Source organism: Oncorhynchus tshawytscha, linkage group LG03 (genome assembly GCF_018296145.1).
Source record: "Oncorhynchus tshawytscha isolate Ot180627B linkage group LG03, Otsh_v2.0, whole genome shotgun sequence".
Classification (NCBI taxonomy): domain Eukaryota; kingdom Metazoa; phylum Chordata; class Actinopteri; order Salmoniformes; family Salmonidae; genus Oncorhynchus; species Oncorhynchus tshawytscha.
In genome coordinates this window covers 8,104,077-8,126,978 of record NC_056431.1, presented here as the reverse complement: position 1 = coordinate 8,126,978, position 22,902 = coordinate 8,104,077, and the positions used below count along the sequence as shown (strand labels likewise).

At 43.4% G+C, this 22,902-nt stretch overlaps 1 protein-coding gene across 1 annotated transcript; it reads left to right on the top strand.

The window, feature by feature from the left end:
* Nucleotides 1-597: 597 nt before the first annotated feature.
* Nucleotides 598-21,025, top strand: LOC112226563 (E3 ubiquitin-protein ligase CBL-like). The gene is made up of 12 exons (XM_042309170.1): nucleotides 598-1,861; nucleotides 10,099-10,245; nucleotides 12,718-12,874; nucleotides 13,096-13,217; nucleotides 14,017-14,154; nucleotides 17,884-18,103; nucleotides 18,978-19,136; nucleotides 19,694-19,843; nucleotides 19,978-20,036; nucleotides 20,431-20,514; nucleotides 20,735-20,799; nucleotides 20,981-21,025. Exons 1-12 carry the CDS (start codon nucleotides 1,443-1,445, stop codon nucleotides 21,007-21,009), a joined length of 1,749 nt encoding a protein of 582 aa, XP_042165104.1. The 5' UTR covers nucleotides 598-1,442; the 3' UTR covers nucleotides 21,010-21,025.
* Nucleotides 21,026-22,902: the final 1,877 nt, after the last annotated feature.

The window sequence follows — 22,902 nt, the reverse complement described above, 5'->3', positions numbered from 1 at the left end:
CCCATTAGGATGGCATTTACTGTTCTCTCTAGATAGTTTCCCTTTAGAAATGTTTACAACAGAGAAGAATATGGTGCTAACAGTTCAATTCTGCTTGGTCCCACGGTCTCACAAAGGGAAGACAGCCGTTGAGGGCTGCTTTACACATTAAACATCACTGGGCCTTGACCTGCAGTGCAATGACTTCACATACATGCTGTAGCACAGTGCTCTTCATCTTTGTGACATCTAATCACTATACGTTTCCACTACTCTCCCTCTCTCTCTCTTTCTATACTCTCTTTTTCTCTTCTCTCTCTACTCTCTCTTTCTTACCACTCTCTACACGACACACTCTTCTTGTGGGTATTCCCTGTTTCCTCTTCCCCCCTCCTTTCTTAGTAATAGTTTACCTCTAAACCCAAACCTATCTCAGCCTCACTCCACCTTCACACACAAAGACTACAAACCTGTTTGTCTGGCTGCAAACCCGGAAGAACATCAAAGAAAGAGAGTGAGAGCATGAATAAGTGACACAAAACAAAGAGAGAGAGAGAGAGAGAGCATGAACAAGTGACCCAAAACAGAGAGAGAGAGAGCATGAACAAGTGACCCAAAACAGAGAGAGAGAGAGAGAGAGAGAGGGGGGCCAGCCAGAGTCAGACTGAGACATACAAAAGTTTCCGTTGTGCTGCAAAGAGAAACTGGGGTCTATATCTGAGTATGTTGTAGATGAAATCAGAGAGAGTTACGCCACATGAGGTGAGAGATAGTGCCTGGGCACAAGAGCGTAAAATGTTGAGTAAGAAGGGGAGGAGAGAACAGGGGAGGAGAGGGGTTGAGATTGTTTAGGAAGGGTGAGTGGTTATTTGTCTGTCTTGTTCTGCCCTCCCTTGCTCTCTCTTTTTCAGGGTTTTCTCTTTATACTTTCTCTTTACAAACTGAACGGGAAAGAGACTGTTTAAAAAATATCGCCTACTTCTGGAGAACTGACCAAGGAAATGGAGGATTTATGAAGTGAGGACTTTATGAATGCAGGCTTGAAAAAACACAATTTTTGAAAGATTGTTTGTAAACATTTTTTAGAGATTATTTGTTTGCACTTTTCTGGACAAGACGTTTCCCCTCCACTCTTTCTAAACCACAGCAGTTGTCTCCATTCCTGTTGGACTATGGTATATTCTGGCGCTCTGCCCCTATCTGGGTTACCTGATTTCATTGGATTACTGAGGAACACTGGTGAAGATATATTGGATAAAGTGTGCTCCTTTCAACCAAAGCTGTCAACCATAAAGATACAATGACATCATTTACTAAGCTGTCCATGCCAGACATGACAGACATCTAGACCACTCCCTCATTCAACTGTCACAGATAGGGCTGCCAGACACAAACCGCCAGGCTGCACTGAACAGATCCCACTCGGACTAACACACCACAACCAGGAATCGCTCCTCAGGACAATGGCCACGGGGGGGAACGGGCTAGGATCTGACCGGAGCCTGACATCCACCTCCCAGCCGCCCAGTGCCTCTGACCGGAGCCTGAAATCCACCTCCCAGCCGCCCAGTGCCTCTGGCCGGCGGCAGGTGGACAAGGCCTTGAAGAGGCTGGAGAAGCTGCATCGGCTGTGTACCAACCCCAGGCTGGGCCTGAGGAACAGCCCCCCGTACCTCCCCGAGGTGGTCTCAGAGACAGCCACGCTGCTCACCCAGGTGTGGGAGCCGTACAGGGGGCCTGCAGCAAGGGGGCAGGCCCCCCGGGGGGATGAGGGGGAGTACCTGAGGATCCATGCAAGACACCTGCTAGATAAGACTAACCGGGCCGTGCTGCTGTTTAAAGAGGGGCGCGATAAGATATTCGAGGGGATGTCCAGCTACAGGTGAGAGAGAACAACAAGGGCCGAACATAACTTGATATATGGGGTCGTAAACAATATCTTTGTAAAAACTCAAACGGCTCAGAAAGTTACCTGCATGTGTCTCCAGTTAGGATTTGGCGCATAATCCAATTATCATACGCTTTGTCAGTATTGTCGAAGCTACTCTAAAAATATAGTTTACCAAGTTACCAATTACTCTACACTGGAAGAAATGAAGCTACACTGAAGTTACCGTTAAGAAAATATAGTTTACTACAGAATGTATAAAAAATTAGGAATACCTTCCAAATATTAACTTGCACGCCTCAATTTGTCGAGCCCAAGCTTACATTGATATCCTGTCTGTAGTGCATAGTCTAGCAGACAGGCTGTATACGTTTTGTGCCATGTAAGGGGCAAGGGGGAGATTTCAGTCCATGCTGAGAGACATGATGCTCATCACGATGTCGATAGTGTCATTTTGTTATCTAGCACAGACCTATTGCCAACCCTGAGAACTCATTTTCTAATTGTTTATTAGATTTGTCAGTTATAATCACAAGTAAATGACTATATAGGATAGTCTGTAACCCCAAATAAAAATCTTAAACACACTCCACAATAACTTTACATAAAGCCTGCCAAGCTCTTTTGGCAATGCCAGATGCTCATACTGTGTCAGGACAAAACAAGACTTTTAGCCCGTACAGAGAACTTTGTCTAGCAATTCTAAACTATGAAATATTTCCCAATATAGACACAGTCTACAAAACATTAGGAACACCTTCCTAACACCTTCCTAATATTGAAGGAAGGTGTTCCTCAGACAGCCTCAATTCTTTGGGGCATGGACTCTACAGGGTGTTGAAAGTTTTCCACGGGGATGCTGGCCCATATTGACCCCAATGCTTCCCCAAGTTGTGACAAGTTGGCTGGGTGTCCTTTGGGTGGTGGAACATTTTTGATACACACGGGAAACTGTTGAGCGTGAAAACTCAGCAGCGTTGCAGTTCTTGACACACTCAAAGCAGTGAGCCTGGCACCTACTACCATACCCCGTTCAAAAGCACTTCAATATTTTGTCTTGCCCATTCACCCACTGAATGGCACACATACACAATCCATGTCTCAATTGTCTCAAGACTTAAAAATCCTTCTTTAATCTGTCTCCTCCCATTCATCTACACTGATTGAAGTGGATTTAACAGGTGACATCAATAAGGGATCATAGCGTTCACCTGGATTCACCTGGCCAGAGCTAAATCTTTTGTACACTCAGTGTAGTTCACTACATCCATAATAAATCTAATTCTGAAATGTCATAGACTACAAATTGCAAGAACAGATCACTTTGGGGTCATATGTTAACAGAATGTGTCATTAAGCCTATTAAACACAAAACTATGTTTCAAGTGAGAATTAGGCAGGTCTGATGCCGAAAAAGGAAGGAAATGATTGCCTACTACACCTATATATTATTTTCCTTTTCCAAATAAAGTGTCTAGTCCCAATAGTTAGCTACATCACAACATTACAACAAAGTAATTCACTACTAAAAACACTACCAATATTTGAATTGAGTTCAACTACCACCAAGCTACAGCTAAATGTGGTTGAATTACTAGTTGAACCACATGGAGTTCCCTACTCCCCTACACTGCACATTGTTGACATGGTTTTTGCTCTCCTCATTCACTTTTAATCTAGCATGAATAAACATTAATACTTTTTTATATCCATAAAAGTGAAAATATTACTACTCAAAAAACATTATGGGCTATAAGACTATTATACCATACCAGAAATGGAACCCTGAGGATACCATTGATTTAGAGTACATTTTAGGATGTTGACCGTTTCACCCAAAAAAGGGCTGACCTTTACTAAGACAAATACATCAGCTGTGGGGTCAAGGGCAGGGCACGTGTCCGAGAAATCTGACTTCACCAGCACCATGACACAGACTTTCCGCCAATATTCTCAATGCCCAATATTCAAATCAATTCAAAGTAGCTAAAGCCAACTAGGAAAATTAAAATGCATGGTATTAGATTGGCAAATTCATAAGGACTTGATTGGCATTAGACTTGATATGTACAGTAAGTGAATTTTGGAGCACAGCCAGAGACAGAGCAGAAGCACAATGACACAAATAGACCTGAGCATCCATTAACATCCATTTATAGTACCAGTGAGACAAAAATGAACATTCACAGTTTCCTCAAGTCAGCTGTCTTAAAACATAAACACAAAATCAACATGGCATTTAGGTTTGCGCTACTGCTGCTACATTTAGTTATTTAGGTAGTTGTGCAGTTTTTAAGGTGGGTATTTTGGGAAGAAATGTATCTGAGTGACTGTTCCGTTGAGACTACTAATGTCTCAGAGAGACAATGGAGTGGACCTGAGGCTTTATCATGCTAATGGTAACTGGGTGAAACTGGGTGATCGCAACAACTCTCTAGAATATACGGGCCATGGAGAAATGCAGTGTGGTTCTCTGAGATGTTTCTGGGTGGTGTTTTAAAGACAATCATGAGCAAAATTATGTAAATATTGTATCTTCTTTATGAATTTGGAAATGTTTTAATATTGTTTCTTACATTTGTTAATTACTCAAAGTACAAAATTAAACAAATATTTCTCACTTATACAGTTGAAGTCAGAAGTTTTACGTACACCTTAGCCAAATACATTTCAACTCAGTTTTTCACAATTCCTGACATTTAATCAGAGTAGAAATGCCCTGTCTTAGGTCAGTTAGGATGACCACTTTATCTTAAGAAGGTGAAATGTCAGATAGTAGAGAGAATGATTTATTTCAGATTTGATTTCTTTCATCACATTCCCAGCAGGTCAGAAGTTTACATACACTCAATTAGTATTTGGTAGCATTGCCTTCAAATTGTTTAACTTGGGTCAAATGTTTCGGGTAGCCTTCCACAAGCTTCCCACAATAAGTTGGGTGAATGTTGGTCCATTCCTCCTGACAGAACTGGTGTAACTGAGTCAGGTTTGTAGGCCTCCTTGTTCGCACATGCTTTTTCAGTTCTGCCCACGAATGTTCTACAGGATTGATGTCAGGGCTTTGTGATGGCCACTCCAATACCTTGACTTTGTTGTCCTTAAGCCATTTTGCCACAACTTTGGAAGTATGCTTGGGGTCATTGTCCATTTGGATGCAAGCTTGTGAGCAAGCTTTAACTTCCTGACTGATGTCTTGAGATGATGCTTCAATATATCCACATAATTTTCCGTCCTCATGATGCCATCTATTTTGTGAAGTGCACCAGTCCCTCCTGCAGCAAAGCACCCCCACATGATGATGCTGCCACCCCCATGCTTCATGGTGGGATGGTGTTCTTCAGCTTGCAAGCCTCCCCTTTTTCCTCCAAACATAACGATGATCATTATGGCCAAACAGTTCTATTTTTGTTTCATCAGACCAGAGGATATTTCTCCAAAAAGTACAAACTTTGTCCCCATGTGCAGTTGCAAACCGTAGTCTGGATTTTTTATGGCGGTTTCGAAGCAGTGGCTTCTTCCTTGCTGAACGGCCTTTCAGGTTATGTTGATATATGACTCGTTTTACTGTGGATATAGATACTTTTGTACGTGTTTCCTCCAGCATCTTCACAAGGTCCTTGGCTGTTGTCCTGGGATTGATTTTCACCTTTCGCACCAAAGTATGTTCATCTCTAGGAGACAGAACACGTCTCCTTCCTGAGCGGTATGACGGCTGCGTGGTCCCATGGTGTTTATACTTGCGTACTGTTGTTTGTACAGATGAACGTGGTACCTTCAGGCGTTTGGAAATTGCTCCCAAGGATGAACCAGACTTATGGAGGTCTACAATTTTTTTCTCCTGAGGTCTTGGCTGATTTCTTTTGATTTTCCCATGATGTCAAGCAGAGGCACTGAGTTTGAAGGTAGGTCTTGAAATACATCCACAGGTACACCTCCAATTGACTCAAATGATGTCAATAAGCCTATCAGAAGCTTCTAAAGCCATGACATCATTTTCTGGAATTTTCCAGAAATCTGTGAAATCTAGAAAAAGCTATGAGCTATGTGTAATTTTTCCAAAATGCTGAATCTCACTAATGGTAAGAAGAGCAGGGCTTGGCTACAGATGCATGTTCAGTGCAATGCAGTACAGCAGGACTGGCAAGTCTTAACACAACTGTTATTCCCTTCGCTCCTTGTCGTCCGTATTTTGCTCTCTGAATCTACAGAATGTGTGCATCATGAAATCACATCAATTTGCATTATGCCATGTCATAACAAAAGTTTAAATAAAACAACTGAGAGAGGCAGATTATTGTTAGTTTAGATTAATAACACTCACATCCAATGAAATAACCATTCACACTTCCTACTCGCCCACACTCTCCTTCAAACCCTTCTCTGTTCATGGAAAGCAACACACAAAGAAATATAGACGTTTCTCTGTTCTTGTATGTTTTCACACACCACCCACGCCTGGGTAAAATGTCGTAGTTTGCTATAAAGCTAAATTCAATGGCAGGGAAATTGCCATTGAGTCAATGTAGTGTTGCTTTGGCTTTGACAAGCAGTGGCAAGTCCATGCAGGTGCAATTAACCACGATTGTTGCAACAATAAGTAACAGCTATAAGGTAGATATTGTATATTACATTAGTGATAACAGTCTACCGGTAACTATGCCACATGCACTGTCGCCTTGTTGGTCTGCAGTGAGAGGCAGGCATATAGTACTGTCACAAATACTGTAGATACAGTAACAATGCCATGTGAGCTCTTTCTTTCCAGTAAGAAGTTGCTATGCTTTACACACACCATTGAGCTCAACTGTAGACAGGATGCAGTGAATGAGTGTGGTGGAAAGTAAGAAATGAACATGGTCAACCAGGTTAGGTAAGGATGGAAACTTCAGTCCTGCTCTCAACTGCCCGTAGAGCCAGAGAGATGAGAGAATGGTTGAGACAGTGATTGGAACACACAGTAAGAGGTTTATGGCCAGATCGTTACTGTCCCTGGCAGGCTGATAATAGACACACAAGGGAAGAACCACTCAGTAACTTTTGAGTGTCTTGTTGTTGGTCAAGTTGCTAACGGAAAATTCTGTTTCTGCGGCACAACACGAACAAGGACAGGAAGAGCAAGACTGTGACATCCTGTTTGTACAAGCACGCATGTACCTGTGTGTGTGACATAGCAAGAGAGAGAGAGAGAGAGAGAGAGAGAGAGAGAGAGAGAGAGAGAAAGAAAGAGCACGTCAGAAATCAGCTCAATGTAATTGAAGAATCCATAGAATCTAAACACTTCTGGGAAAATTGAAAAACAAGAGTTATCTATCCAAAATGGAGATGTATGGATAAATCACTTCTCCAATCTTTTTGGCTCTATAACAAAGAACAGACTGAAAAAATATATACATGTGTCACGTTCTGAACTTTATTTCCTTTGTTTTGTCTTTATTTAGTATAGTCAGGGCGTGAGTTGGGGTGGGCAGTCTATGTTTGTGTTTCTATGTTTTTTCTATTTCTGTGTTTGGCCTGATATGGTTCTCAATCAGAGGCAGCTGTTTATCGTTGTCCCTGATTGAGAACCATATTTAGGTAGCCTGGGTTTCACTGTTGGTTTGTGGGTGTTTGTTTCCGTGTGTGTGTTTGTTGCCACACGGTACTTTTTTCGCTTTGGTTATGTCATATATTTGTTTATTGTTTTTGTATTTAATAGTGTTCATTGCTTTTCTTCTTAAAATTCATCATGAACACTTACCAAGCCGCATCTTGGTCCGATCCTTACTCCTCTTCAGACGAAGAGGAAATCTGCCGTTACAACATGATCAAATCTTAGAATCAACTATTAAAGACTACCAGAACCCACTGGAATCCAATTACATTGAATGAACTGCAGGACAAAATACAAACCCTCCAATCCAAAAAGGCCTGTGGGGTTGATGGTATCCTAAAGTAAATGATAAAATACACAGACCACAAATTCCAATTGGCTATACTTATACTCTTTAACATCATCCTCAGCTCTGGCATCTTCGTCAATATTTGTAACCAAGGACTGAGCACCCCAATCCACAAAAATGGAGACAAATTTGACCCCAATAACTACCGGGGGATAAGCCTCAACAGCAACCTTGGGAAAATCCTCTGCATTATCATTAACAGCAGACTCGTATATTTCCTCAGCAAAAACAACATACTGAGCAAATGTCAAATTGGCAAATTACTAAATTACCGTACGACAGACCACGTATTCACCCTGCACACCCTAATTGACAAACAACCAAACAAACCAAAACAAAGGCAACGTTTTCTCAGGTTTTGTTAATTTCAAAAAAGTGTTCAACTCAATTTGGCATGAGGGTCTGCTATACAAATGGCTTGAAAGTGGTGTTGGGGGAAAATATACAACATTATAAAATCCATATCCACAAACAACAAGTGTGCAGTTCAAATGGGCAAAAAACACAAATTTCTTTCCACAGGGTCGGGGGGTGAGACAGGGTTACATCTTAAGTCCCACCCTCTTCAATATATATATATCAACGAATTGGCAAGGACACAAGAACTGTCTGCAGCCACCGGTCTCACCCTACTAGAATCTGAAGTCAAATGTCTACTGTTTGCTGATGATCTGGTTCTTCTGTCCCTAATCAAGGAGGGCCTACAGAAGCATCTAGATCTTCTGCACAGATTCTGTCAGACCTGGGCCCTGACAGTAAAAGTAAGACATAGTAATGGTGTTCTAAAAAAGATCCAGTTGTCAGGACCACAAATACAAATTCCATCTGGACACCGTTGTCCTACAGCACACAAAAAACTATACATACCTCGGCCTAAACATCAGGTAACTTCCACAAAGCTGTGAACGATCTGAGAGATGAGGCAAGAAGGCCATTCTATACCATTAAAAGGAACATAGAATTTGACATACCAATTAGGATCTGGCTAAAAATACTTGAATCGGTTATAGAACCCATTTCCCTTTATGTTTGTGAGTTCTGGGGTCCGCTCACCCTCCAAGAATTCACAAAATGGGACAAACACCAAATTGAGACTGCATGCGGAGTTCATCAAAAATATCCTCAGTGTACAACATAGAACACCAAATAATGCATGCAGAGCAGAATTAGGCCGATACCCGCTAATGATCAAAATCCAGAAAAGAGCCATTAAATTCTACAACCAACTAAAGGAAGTGATTCCCAAACCTTCCATAACAAAGCCATCACCTACAGAGAAATTAACCTGGGGAAGAGCCACCTAAGCCGGCTCTGTTCACAAACACAAACAGATGCCACAGAGTCCCAGGACACCAAAACAATTAGACGCAACCAAATCAAGAGAAAACAAAAAGATAATTACTTGACACATTCGAAAGAATTTACAAAAAAACGAAGTGAACTATATTGCTGTTTGGCCCGAAACAGAGATTACACAGTGGCAGAATATCTGACCACTGTGACCTAACCAGAATTAAGGAAATCTTTGACACTGTACAGACTCAGTGAGCATAGCCTTGCTATTGAGAAAGGCCACCGAAGGCAGACCTGGCTCTCAAGAGAAGACAGTCTACGTGCACACTGCCCACAAAAGGAGGTGGAAACTGAGCTGCACTTTCTAACCCCCTGCCAAATGTATGACATATTAGAGACACATATTTCCCTCAAATTACACAGACCCACGAAGAAATCGAAAGCAAATCCAATTTTGATAAACTCCCATATCTATTGGGTGAAATATCACAGTGTGCCATCACAGCGGCCAGATGTGTGACCTGTTGCTACAAGAAAAGGGCAACCAGTGAAGAACAAACACCATTGTAAATAAAAACCTATATTTATGTATATTTATTTTCGCTTTTGTACTTTAACTATTTGCACATCATTACAATACTGTATATAGACATAATATGACATTTTAAATGTCTTTATTCTTTTGTAACTTTTGTGACTGTAATGGTTACTGTTCATTTTTATTATCTGTCTATTTCACTTGCTTTGGCAATGTAGACATATGTTTCCTATGCCAATAAAGCCCCTTAAATTGAATTGAGAGAGAGAGAAAGAGAGGGATACATTACTGCTTGTTAGAGGGTACAATACCCATTATGTCTATGCGATCTAAAGTTTACTTTCATTCTAGCTGCCACTGTTGCATTTGAAGCTATGGACCAGAAAGCCTACCCTTATCACCCTAGTTGATACATTGTAAAAAGCTCAGAATAGCTTCATGTTATTTTCTGTTATTCACAGGAGAAACTTGACCAAGCTGTCCCTGCTCTTCAGTCACATGCTCTGGGAGCTGAGGGCCATGTTTCCAGAGGGAAGCTTTCAAGGCGACACCTACAGGCTGACTAAGACAGAGGCCGGAGAGTTCTGGAGGCGAGCATTTGGAAACAAGTGAGTGTTGGGTGGGGTAACAGTGAAACTAGAATTGAATAAGGGACGTGGACTTGACAGAACATTCCACAAATAGGAACAGTCTATTTGTATATACACTACCGGTCAAAAGTTTTAGAACACCTACTCATTCAAGGGTTTTTCTTTCTTTATCTATTTTCTACATTGTAGAATAATAGTGAAGAAAAAACTATTAAATAACACATGGAATCATGTAGGAACCAAAAAAAATCTAAATATATTTGAGATTCTTCAAATTAACACCTTTGGCTTGATGACAGCTTTGACATTCTCTCAACCAGCTTCACCTGGAATGCTTTCCAACAGTCTTGAAGGAGTTCCCACATATGTGGAGCACTTGTTGGCTGCTTTTCCTTCAGTCTGCAGTCCGACTCATTCCAAACCATCTCAATTTGGTTGAGGATTGTGGAGGTCAGGTCATTTAAAAAAAAATAATAATAATTTTAAAAAATTGTACCTTTATTTTACTAGGCAAGTCAGTTAAGAACAAATTCTTATTTTCAATGACGGCCTAGGAACAGTGTTCAGGGGCAGAACGACAGATTTGTACCTTGTCAGCTCAGGGATTCGAACTTGCAACCTTTCAGTTACTAGTCCAACGCTCCAACCACTAGGCTACCCTGCCATTCTGATGCAGCACTCCATCACTCTCCTTCTTGGTATAATAGCCCTTACACAGCCTGGAAGTGTGTTGGGTCATTGTCCTTTTGAAAAACAAATGATAGTCCCACTAAGCCCAAACCAGATGGGATGGCGTATAATTGCAGAATGCTGTGGTAGCCATGCTGGTAAAGTGTGCCTTGAGTTCTAAATAAATCACAGACGGTGTCACCAGCAACGCACCCCCACACCATAACACCTCCTCCTCCAAGCTTTACAGTGGGAAATGCACATGTGAAGATCATCCGTTCACCCCACCGCGTCTCACAAAGACACGGCAGGTTGGAACCAAAAATCTCCAAGCAAGTCTCTTCTTCTTATTGGTGTCCTTTAGTAATGGTTTCATTGCAGCAATTTGACTATGAAGGCCTGATTCACACAGTCTCCTCTGAACAGTTGATGTTGAGATGTGTCTGTTACTTGAACTTAGTGAAGCATTTATTTGGGCTGCAATTTCTGAGGCTGGTAATTCTGGTATAATGAACTTATCCTCTGCATCAGAGGTAACTCTGGTATAATGAACTTATCCTCTGCAGCAGAGGTAACTCTGGGTCATCCATTCCTGTGGCGGAACTCATGAGAGCCATTTTAATCATAGCACTTGAAGGTTTTTGCAAACTTTCAAAGTTCTTGAAATTTTCCGTATTGACTGACCTTCATGTCTTGAAGCAATGATGGACTGTCATTTCTCTTTGCTTATTTGAGCTGTTCTTTCCATAATATGGACTTGGTCTTTTACCAAATATGGCCATCTTATATATGCCACCCCTACCATGTCACAACACAAACTTTTTGTTCAAATACATTAAGAAGGAAATAAATTCCTCAAATTAACTTTTAAGAAGGCTCTCCTGTTAATTGAAATGCATTCCAGGTGATTACCTCATGAAGCTGATTGAGAGAATGCCAAGAGTGTGCAAAGCTGTCATCAAGGCAAATGGTGGCTATTTGAAGAATCTCAAATATAAAATATATTTTGATATTTTTAACACTTTTTTGGTTACTACATGATTCCAATGTAGAAAATAGTAAAAATAAAGGAAAACCCTTGAATGAGTAGGTGTTCTAAAAGGTTTGACCGGTAGTGCAGGCACAGTCTTTTTCTAGTCTTGTGAAAAGTATTCTGTTCCTCCACTTGCAATTTTTGATCTTCTTTTGGCACGTTGTCATTCCTCTCACTTTCACTCTCTTTCTCTCTCTCACTTTCCTTCTTCCTTTATCTCCCCTCCTCTCTCCCTCTCCTCCCACCCCTCTCTCCCTCTCCTCCCCTCCTCTCTCCCTCTCCTCCCCTCCTCTCTCCCTCTCCTCCCCTCCTCTCTCCCTCTCCTCCCCTCCTCTCTCCCTCTCCTCCCCTCCTCTCATTCTCTCTCCTCCCCTCCTCTCTCCCTCTCCTCCCCTACTCTCTCCCTCTCCTCCCCCCCTCTCTCCCTCTCCTTCCCTCCTCTCTCCCTCTCTCCCTCTCCTCCCCTCCTCTCATTCTCTCTTCTCCCCTCCTCTCTCCCTCTCCTCCCCTCCTCTCTCCCTCTCCTCCCACCCCTCTCTCCCTCTCCTCCCCTCCTCTCTCCCTCTCCTCCCCTCCTCTCTCCCTCTCCTCCCCTCCTCTCTCCCTCTCCTCCCACCCCTCTCTCCCTCTCCTCCCCTCCTCTCTCCCTCTCCTCTCCCCCTCCTCTCTCCCTCTCCTCCCACCCCTCTCTCCCTCTCCTCCCCTCCTCTCTCCCTCTCCTCCCCTCCTCTCTCCCTCTCCTCCCCTCCTCTCTCCCTCTCCTCCCCTCCTCTCGTTCTCTCTCCTAGGTGTATTGTGCAATGGAGCAGTTTTAAGCAGCATCTCCGTAGGGTCCATGGCTTTGAAGAGGGGATGGAGTCCATGGCTCTAAAGTCAACTGTAGATCTCACCTGTAACGACCACATCTCAGTGTTCGAGTTTGACATCTTCACCAGGCTATTCCAGGTACATGTGATCCATATATATTAGCCCTGTTCTAAGTAGCCCTACATCCTGGTTAATTAGACACCTCACATAATGTTCAATGAACATGCATTCTGTCACTTTCCAAGACGTCTATCCCATTCTTTCTCTCCCACTATCTAAAGAAAGCCAAAACATTCCAAAGTGGAAAATATAACACATATTTCAACTGATAGTAAATATGTCCTCCCATCTCCTGTCAGCCCTGGAGGTCTCTTCTGAGGAACTGGAACCAGTTGGCAGTGACCCACCCCGGCTACATGGCCTTCCTCACCTACGACCAGGTCAAAGCCCGCCTCCAAAACTACCTGCACCGGCCCGGGAGGTGAGGACAGGAGAGATTGTTTGCGGGTGACTGGGTTGGGGTGTGGCGAGAGAGAGTAGATGAAGGGAAGGATCAGGGGGATAGGAGGGGCTCAGGAGAAAAGAGAGGAGATGTACCATACCCTACAACAATATCTGCAGTGATTACTTTTAATGCTGACATAATAATTATAGTGATAGTAAAGAATAATACCTAGATACGTAGAGGTAACTGCCAAAATAATGGAAAAACTTGACGAAATGAGGTGTACAAAGTATAGTGAAAGAAGGTGCTTCCACACAGGTGTGGTTCCTGAGTTAATTAAGAAATTACCATTCCATTATGCTTAGAGTCATGTACAAAAATTCTGGGCAGGCCATTATTTTGCCCATTATTTTGGCTACTATGGCTATGCCCCTATAAGATGACACCCACAGGGCATGAGAGGTCACTGAATGGTTTGATGAGCATGGAAACAATGTAAATCATATACTATGGCCATCTCAGTCACCAGATCTCAACCTAATTGAACGCTTATGGGAGATTCTGGAGCACCGTTTTCAACCACCATCAACAAATCACCAAATTATTGAATTTCTTGTGGAAGAATGGTGTTGCATCCTTCCAATAGATTACCAGACACTTGTAAAAATCTATTCCAAGGATGCATTGAAGCTGTTCTGGCTCGTGGTGCCCAACGCCCTGTTAAGACACTTTATGTTGGTGTTTCCTTTATTTTGGCGGTTAGCTGTATTTCATGGTCAAATCTGTATGTACTTCAGTAAAGACGTTTCCATGTGAACTCTGTATCTCTGTCCAGCTACATCTTCCGTCTGAGCTGCACTCGGATGGGCCAGTGGGCCATTGGTCATGTGACAGGTGATGGCGGCATCGTACAGACGATCCCCCAAAATACACCTCTCTACCAGGCCCTCATCCAGGGCTTCAGGGAGGGCTGGTAAGTAAACAAACACATGGACACACCGCAGGAGGTTGGTGGAGCCTTAATTGGCGAGGACAGGCTTGTGGTCATGACTGGAGTGGAATCAGTGGAATGGTATCAAATACATCAAACACATGACTTCCAGGTGTTTGATGCCATTCCATTTACGCCATTCTGGTCATCATGAGCCATTCTCCCGTCAGCAGCCTCCACTGACACACACACACTACTGATGTCCGGGTTGACACATGAAAAAAGGTACCCGCGGTTATAGTGGGGTGGGTTTGGGGTTATTAAATATTGTGTGGATGAAGGATTGCTGGGTGGCGGGTGGGTTGAATAAAGAGAAAACAAAACCTTAAAACATTGAGGTTTTAATTGAATTATATTAGGCCTTCCGGCAATGGCTTTAGAGCATAAGCCTAAGCTTCTGGGCCTAACTGTACGAGTGCTAAATAGTGTACACGCCAATTGCCAAATGCTTTTGGGATTGGCAGAAAAAGTTCACTTCGATACACTGAGGTAAAAAGGACAATATCAGAGTTTAATTCAGAGTTCAAGTCAAACGACCACCCCTCATCACTGTCAAACGCTCCCTAAAACACTTCTGTGAGCAGGCCTTTCTAATCGACCTGGCCCGGGTATCCTGGAAGGACATTGACCTCATCCCGTCAGTTGAGGATGCCTGGTCATTCTTTAAAAGTAACGTCCTCACCATTTTGGATAAGCATGCTCCGTTCAAAAAATGCAGAACTAAGAACAGATATAGCCCTTGGTTCACTCCAGACCTGCGGAGACTATTCGATGCTATTGCAGTCCGCCACAGGATGTTTTTGTGCTGGTCGAGGGCAGTCAGGTCTGGAGTGAACCAAGGGCTATATCTGTTCTTAGTTCTGCATTTTTAAATTTTTTAAAGAATGACCAGGCAATGACCAATGTATCGAAGTGAACTTTTTCTGCCAATCCCAAAAGCATTTGGCAATTGGCGTGTACACTATTTAGCACTCATATGCAACTGTTCAGGGAAGTCAGGAACCAATACACGCAGTCAGTCAGGAAAGCTAAGGCCAGCTTCTTCAGGCAGAAATTTGCATCCTGTAGCTCCAACTCCAAAAAGTTCTGGGACACTGTGAAGTCCATGGAGAACAAGAGCACCTCCTCCCAGCTGCCCACTGCACTGAGGCTACCACCGATAAATCCATGATTATCGAAAACTTCAACAAGCATTTCTCAACGGCTGGCCATGCCTTCCGCCTGGCTACTCCAACCTCGGCCAACAGCTTCACCCCCCCCGCAGCTACTCGCCCAAGCCTCTCCAGGTTCTCCTTTACCCAAATCCAGATAGTAGATGTTCTGAAAGAGCTGTAAAACCTGGACCCGTACAAATCAGCTGGGCTTGACAATCTGGACCCTCTATTTCTGAAACTATCCGCCGCCATTGTCGCAACCCCTATTACCAGCCTGTTCAACCTCTCTTTCATATCGTCTGAGATCCCCAAGGATTGGAAAGCTGCCGCAGTCATCCCCCTCTTCAAAGGGGGAGACACCCTGGACCCAAACTTTTACAGACCTATATCCATCCTGCCCTGCTTATCTAAGGTCTTCGAAAGCCAAGTCAACAAACAGGTCACTGAACATCTCGAATCCCACCGTACCTTCTCCGCTGTGCAATCTGGTTTCCGAGCCGGTCATGCTGCCACGCTCAAGGTACTAAACGATATCATAACCGCCATCGATAAAAGACAGTACTGTGCAGCCGTCTTCATCGACCTTGCCAAGGCTGCTCTGTCAATCACCATATTCTTATCGGCAGACTCAGTAGCCTCGGTTTTTCGGATGACTGCCTTGCCTGGTTCACCAATTATTTTGCAGACAGAGTTCAGTGTGTCAAATCGGGGGGCATGCTGTCCGGTCCTCTGGCAGTCTCTATGGGGGTGCCACAGGGTTCAATCCTCGGGCCGACTCTTTTCTCTGTATATATCAATGATGTTGCTCTTGCTGCGGACGATTCCCTGATCCACCTCCACGCAGACGACACCATTCTATATACTTTCGGCCCGTCCTTGGACACTGTGCTATCTAACCTCCAAACGAGCTTCAATGCCATACAACACTCCTTCCGTGGCCTCCAACTGCTCTTAAACGCTAGTAAAACCAAATGCATGCTTTTCAACCGTTCGCTGCCTGCACCCTCACGCCTGACCAGCATCACCACCCTGGATGGTTCCGACCTTAAATATGTGGACATCTATAAGTACCTAGGTGTCTGGCTAGACTGTAAACTCTCCTTCCAGACTCATATCAAACATCTCCAATCGAAAATCAAGTCAAGAGTCGGCTTTCTATTCCGCAATAAAGCCTCCTTCACTCACGCCGCCAAACTTACCCTAGTAAAAGACTATCCTACCGATCCTCGACTTCGGCGATGTCATCTACAAAATTGCTTCCAACACTCTACTCAGCAAACTGGATGCAGTTTATCACAGTGCCATCCGTTTTGTCACTAAAGCACCTTATACCACCCACCACTGCGACTTGTATGCTCTAGTCGGCTGGCCCTCGCTACATATTCGTCGCCAGACCCACTGGCTCCAGGTCATCTACAAGTCCATGCTAGGTAAAGCTCCGCCTTATCTCAGTTCACTGGTCACGATGGCAACACCCATCCATAGCACGCGCTCCAGCAGGTGTATCTCACTGATCATCCCTAAAGCCAACACCTCATTTGGCCACCTTTCGTTCCAGTACTCTGCTGCCTGTGACTGGAACGTATTGCAAAAATCGCTGAAGTTGGAGACTTTTATCTCCCTCACCAACTTCAAACATCTGCTATCTGAGCAGCTAACCGATCGCTGCAGCTGTACATAGTCTATCGGTAAATAGCCCACCCATTTTTACCTACCTCATCCCCATACTGTTTTTATTTATTTACTTTTCTGCTCTTTTGCACACCAATATCTCTACCTGTACATGACAATCTGATAATTTATCACTCCAGTGTAAATCTGCAAAATTGTAATTATTCGCCTACCTCCTCATTCCTTTTGCACACAATGTATATAGACTCCCTTTTTTTCTACTGTGTTATTGACTTGTTAATTGTTTACTCCATGTGTAACTCTGTGTTGTCTGTTCACACTGCTATGCTTTATCTTGGCCAGGTCGCAGTTGCAAATGAGAACTTGTTCTCAACTAGCCGACCTGGTTAAATAAAGGTGAAATAAAAATGTTACAAAAATAAAAAAATAAGAGAAAAGCCGGGAAATGGAGAGTTGAAAATAAAGAGAAGGGTGTAATGTTTGGGAAAGATTTGGTCAAGAGTGGTAAAAGAGGATGGAAGCAGTATCGGTTATGTTATTTATGTGTGATGACTGTGAGGTGATATACAAATCCGCCAGTCACAAGATGGAGACTTCAAATAGCCCTGTGGCAAGTCGAAGGAACTGTCGCCTACTGTTCAGATGGGTTAAATGGAAACCAAAATCTGGACACTAACAGTAGGTATATAGCCTCTCACATAGCCTTAATATTGACTCCTGCAGAACTAAGATTTTCTTGTCGTAAAATGATACACCAAATGTAAGCTACATTTTGACTTGGGAATAGGAGTGCTGATGGGTTATTAAACATTGTGGGCGGGTGCAGGTGAATAAACTGCTGACCAACACTAACACACAACATTTGCACAGGCCTGTAATCGTTTTGCATAATGTGTGTGTAATCCTGTGTTGTGTTTGTCTGCAGCTATCTTTACCCTGATGGACGTGATGTGAACCCAGACCTCACCAGTCTGTGTGAACCAGCACAGAGAAGCAGGGTCAAAGTCACAGAGGATGAGTATGAGATGTACTGTGAGATGGGTAGTACCTTCCAGCTGTGTAAGATCTGTACAGAGAGAGACAAGGACACACGCATCCAGCCCTGCGGACACCTGCTGTGCCAACCCTGCCTCACAGGATGGCAGGTATGCCTGCTCTGTGATTGACGACGTCACCAACAAAACCTTCAAAGCCAAACCACACATTGTTCGCTCACACAATGTCTCTGACATCACCCAGCCACATCCTCTTTTATTAATATATGTCATCAACATACCAATTTGGGTTAACTGTATGGAATTGGTTTTTGGTCAGACAGTTAATGTCTGTAGTGAGCCAGCCCACTACACATCAGTAGGTGAACCGGCGTATTAGCACATAGAGCAGTATTGTGGGCCATCGTGTCCTAACATGTGGGTTAGGACTTCCTATGTGAGCCAAAGCTTACATCCTCCTCATGCTACACTCACACTGAGGAGACTCACCCTTATAGTTTCCACTCCTCGCCTGGTCACACACTCTTACACACTGTCACACACTGTCACAGTCACACTTGAGGGGCCAAGAATAGATTTGAACAGAATACTACAGTTTTTACCAAAGTGAACGACAGTAGAATGCTCAATCTTAATTTGATATGCTAAACCAGTTGCTTTACTGTAAGTGTAGCTTCATGCAAATAACACACAGAAAGGACATTATTATGGGTATTGTACTTTCAGCATGGGAAATGCATCGGCTCAGGAATGCTCTTGACAGAACCAAATTACTGCATCATCCCAGGGATCTTTTTGACATACAGCAATGATTTGCATTGTTGGGAAGGGCCCGGAACTATTTCACTGTTAGTCTATACCTGTTGTTTATGAAGTATGCTACAAATCAAATATGTGATTTGATTTGATACAACAATACACACACGTACACAGACGCAAGAGTTTCTACACATCAACATACAGTACAGATGTGTAGATAATGTTAATTCTGCTTAACCAAATGTGATCATTCCATGTGTTGCAGAAGTCGGATGGACACACCTGCCCATACTGTCGCTGTGACATCAGAGGGACAGAGTCCATCCTTGTGGAGCCTTACCTGTCTGTCAGCGAGGAAGAGGAAGATGAAGATGACCTGGAGGATGTACAGCTAGTCATGAAAAAACTGGCCTATATGAAGAGGGTGTGTTTGCTTGTGTGTGGATGTGAGCAGGGTGGTATGAGCAGGGTGGTGTGAGCAGGGTGGTGTGAGCAGGGTGGTGTGAGCAGGGTGGTGTGGGGTTCTCTTTCACTGTATCCATCTCATAGTGTTATTTTCTCTTGCATCCTTCTCTCCCCCCCCTCTCTCTCTCTCTCGCTCGCTCACTCTCTCTCTCTCTCTCTCTCTCTCTCTCTCTCTCTCTCTCTCTCTCTCTCTCTCTCTCTCTCTCTCTCTCTCTCTCTCTCTCTCTCTCTCTCTCTCTCTCTCTCTCTCTCTCTCTCGCTCTCTCTCTCCCCCCCTCTCTCTCTCGCTCTCTCTCTCTCTCGCTCTCGCTCTCCCCCGCTCTCGCTCTCTCTCTCTCTCTCTCTCTCTCTCTCTCTCTCTCTCTCTCTCGCTCTCTCTCGCTCTCTCTCTCTCTCTCTCTCTCTCTCTCTCTCTCTCTCTCTCACTCTCTCTCTCTCTCTCTCTCTCTCTCTCTCGCTCTCTCTCTCTCTCTCTCTCTCTCTCGCTCTCTCTCTCTCTCTCTCTGTCTGATGCAGATGTCGTCTGAAGAGTACCAGTTCCCCAGCTCTCGCCTGGCTCCACCCCTCCCTCCCAAACACAGCACCTTCTCCCACTGCCCTTCCCCACAAGCCCCCTTACGGCCCTCCGATATACTGGCCAAATATTCCCACTCTAACTCGCGTTCTGTAAGTTCCCCCATACACACACTCTACAGAATTCATAGTAACAGTATCACAATGGAAAGAAGAAGTCTAACCCATATTCACTGATAACTGGGGCTTCGGTGGACAGCTAAAGGTGTGTCCTTATTCCACCACAGGCTCACAATGACACCCCCTCAGACAGAGCGCACACACACCACACTGCCAGCACGAAAAGGTGAGTTCTAAATGCCTACTGCGTTTTAGGTTATTAAGACCTATTTCAAACGAATCAACAATAAGGAAGATGTTTGTCGGATAGAGAAGAATTGTGTACTGTAGCCTACATCCTAAAGAAGCTCAGGAGATAGACAAATAAAATAGGGCAATGTAAGCAATGTTATCTCACTGTTTGTTCCTCCCTTGGTCTGATGTTTACTGGCCATCGACATACAGTTTACTGAATACATTTTTTATAAACACTTTTGGTTTGTATGGTTTTGGCAATAACCTGAAACCTCACCACTTTGTGTGTGACCTAATGTTACACAACTAAATATAATTAATTTGGTTACAGTACTTCCTCATTGAATTTGATTGAGAGCTCTTGTGTTCTGTCTCCTACCCTTAAGATGCCAGTGGGAGGAGCTAGCTAGTAGTGAGGAGGAGAATTCTGGGGGGTTCAGACAACCGCCCACACTCCCAATCTCTCACAGGTCAGCCATGCCTGTCCCCAATGGGACTTTCTTCAAAAAGTGTGTGTTTATTATAAGTGTAACACAATAATATGCTTGCTGTACATAAAATAGTAAATGATACAATACCATGTTTTAATTGTAAACATTATTTGTATAGCACCTTGCATTCAGTATTAGCTTTCCAAAGTGTTAAAACATGACGGTGGTGAATGTTGTTGTTGTGTTCTCTGTGTAACAGTGAGGATTCTGTCTCAGAGCCAAACCTCTCCTCCTGTTCCGTCTCCTCCCAGTCCTGTGGAGAGGGTGAGTATCAGAGAGGAGGGGGAGGGAGGGAATGGAGGTCTGTTCTTTACCATAATCAACTATTTTACAGGGGCTTCTCCACTTACTGTAACACACACAAGGTTGACCCCTCACTAATCTCTCTCTTTCTCCCTCTCCCTCTCTCTTTCTCTCTCTCTCTCTCCCTCACTCTCTCATACAGTTGAAGTCGGAAGTTTATATACACCTTAGCCAAATACAAATAAGTTTATTACAAATAAGTTTTTCACAATTCCTGACATTTAATCCTAGTAAAGATTCCCTGTATTGGGTCAGTTAGGATCACCACTTTATTTTAAGAATGTGAAATGTCAAAATAATAGTAAAGAGAATGATTTATTTCAGCTTTTATTTCTTTCATCACATTCCCATTGGGTCAGAAGTTTATATACACTCTATTCATATTTGGTAGCATTGCCTTCAAATGGTTTAACTTGGGTTAAACATTTCAGGTAGCCTTCCACAAGCTCCCCGCAATAAGTTGGTTGAGTGTTGGCCCATTCCTCCTGACAGAGCTGGTGTAACTGAGTCAGGTTTGTAGGCCTCCTTGCTTGCACACGCTTTTTTAGTGCTGCCCACAAATTGTCTATAGGATTGATGTCAGGGCCTTGTGATGGCCACTCCAATAACTTGACTTTGTTGTCCTTAAGCCATTTTGCCACAACTTTGGAAGTATGCGTTGTCCATTTGGAAGACCCATTTGCGACCAAGCTTTAACTTCCTGACTGGTGTCTTGAGATGTTGCTTCAATATATCCACATCATTTTCCGTCCTCATGAAGCCATCTATTTTGTGAAGTGCACCAGTCCCTCTTGCAGCAAAGCAACCCCACAACATGATGCTGCCACCCCCGTGCTTCACGGTTGGGATGGTGTTCTTTGGCTTGCAAGCCTCCCCCTTTTTCATCCGAACATAAGGATGGTCATTATGGTCAAACAGTTCTATTTTTGTTTCATCAGACCAGCGGACATTTCTCCAAAAAGTACAAACCTTTGTATTTTGGTACAAACCAAAGTACATTCATCTCTAGGAGACAGAACACTTCTCCTTCCTGAGCGGTATGACGGCTGCGTGGTCCCATGGTGTTTATACTTGCGTACTATTGTTTGTACAGATGAACGTGGTACCTTCAGGCGTTTGGAAATTGCTCCCAAGGATGAACCAGACCTGTGGAGTTCAACAATTTTTTTGCTGAGGTCTTGGCTGATTTCTTTAGATTTTCCCACAATGACAAGCAAAGAGGCTCTGAGTTTGAAGGTAGGCCTGGAAATACATCCACAGATACACCTCCAATTGACTCAATTGATGTCAATAAGCCTATCAGAAGCTTCTAAAGCCATGACATACTTTTCTGGAATTGTCCAAGCTGTTTAAAGGCACAGTCAACTTAGTGTATGTAAACATCTGACCCACTGGAATTTAGATACCATGAATTGTAATTTCAATTATCTGTATGTAAACAATTGTTGGAAAAATGACTTGTGTCATGCACAAAGTAGACTAACTGACTTGCCAAAACAATAGTTTGTTAACAAGAAATTTGTGGAGTGGTTGAAAAACGAGTTTTAATAACTCCAACCTTGGTGTATGTAAACTTCCGACTTCAACTGTATATATTCCTATCTAACATTTATCTTGAAGGTGGAGCAGCCTGGTTAGGGGCCTCAGATTAAGTGAAACAAAAGAAGAGATACAAATAAAGGAGTGAAAGGATGTCAGAGCTCGGGTACAGCAAGAGAGAGCGGGAGAGAACCATGTCCTCCTGACGCTGGGAGAAAAGATAAGCACAACATCTCTGATTGTCTCAAGAATGGATGGATAATTGGAATAAGAAAGGTCGATTTCCACTGTTCCTGATAAACAGCCATTGTTAATCTTATGTACATGTATCTTATGTATGCCTTAATATGGAGGGAGAATGCCCTGTTGATCTACTAATAATGACATCAAAGTGAATGGAGAAGGACAGACTGATGGAGCAACTCACTGATGCCCTCTGCTGCACAGCAAACAGAGTAAGCTGCTGCACAGCAAACAGAGTCAGCTGCTGCACAGCAAACAGAGTAAGCTGCTGCACAGCAAACA

Bases quoted from the DNA above. Each gene is read 5' to 3' on its own strand.
- LOC112226563 (XM_042309170.1), top strand. From the start codon at position 1,443: ATGGCCACGGGGGGGAACGGGCTAGGATCTGACCGGAGCCTGACATCC. The intron at 13,218-14,016 runs GTGAGGACAGGA...ATCTCTGTCCAG, and splicing joins TACCTGCACCGGCCCGGGAG to CTACATCTTCCGTCTGAGCT. The intron at 19,844-19,977 runs GTAAGTTCCCCC...ATTCCACCACAG, and splicing joins CCCACTCTAACTCGCGTTCT to GCTCACAATGACACCCCCTC.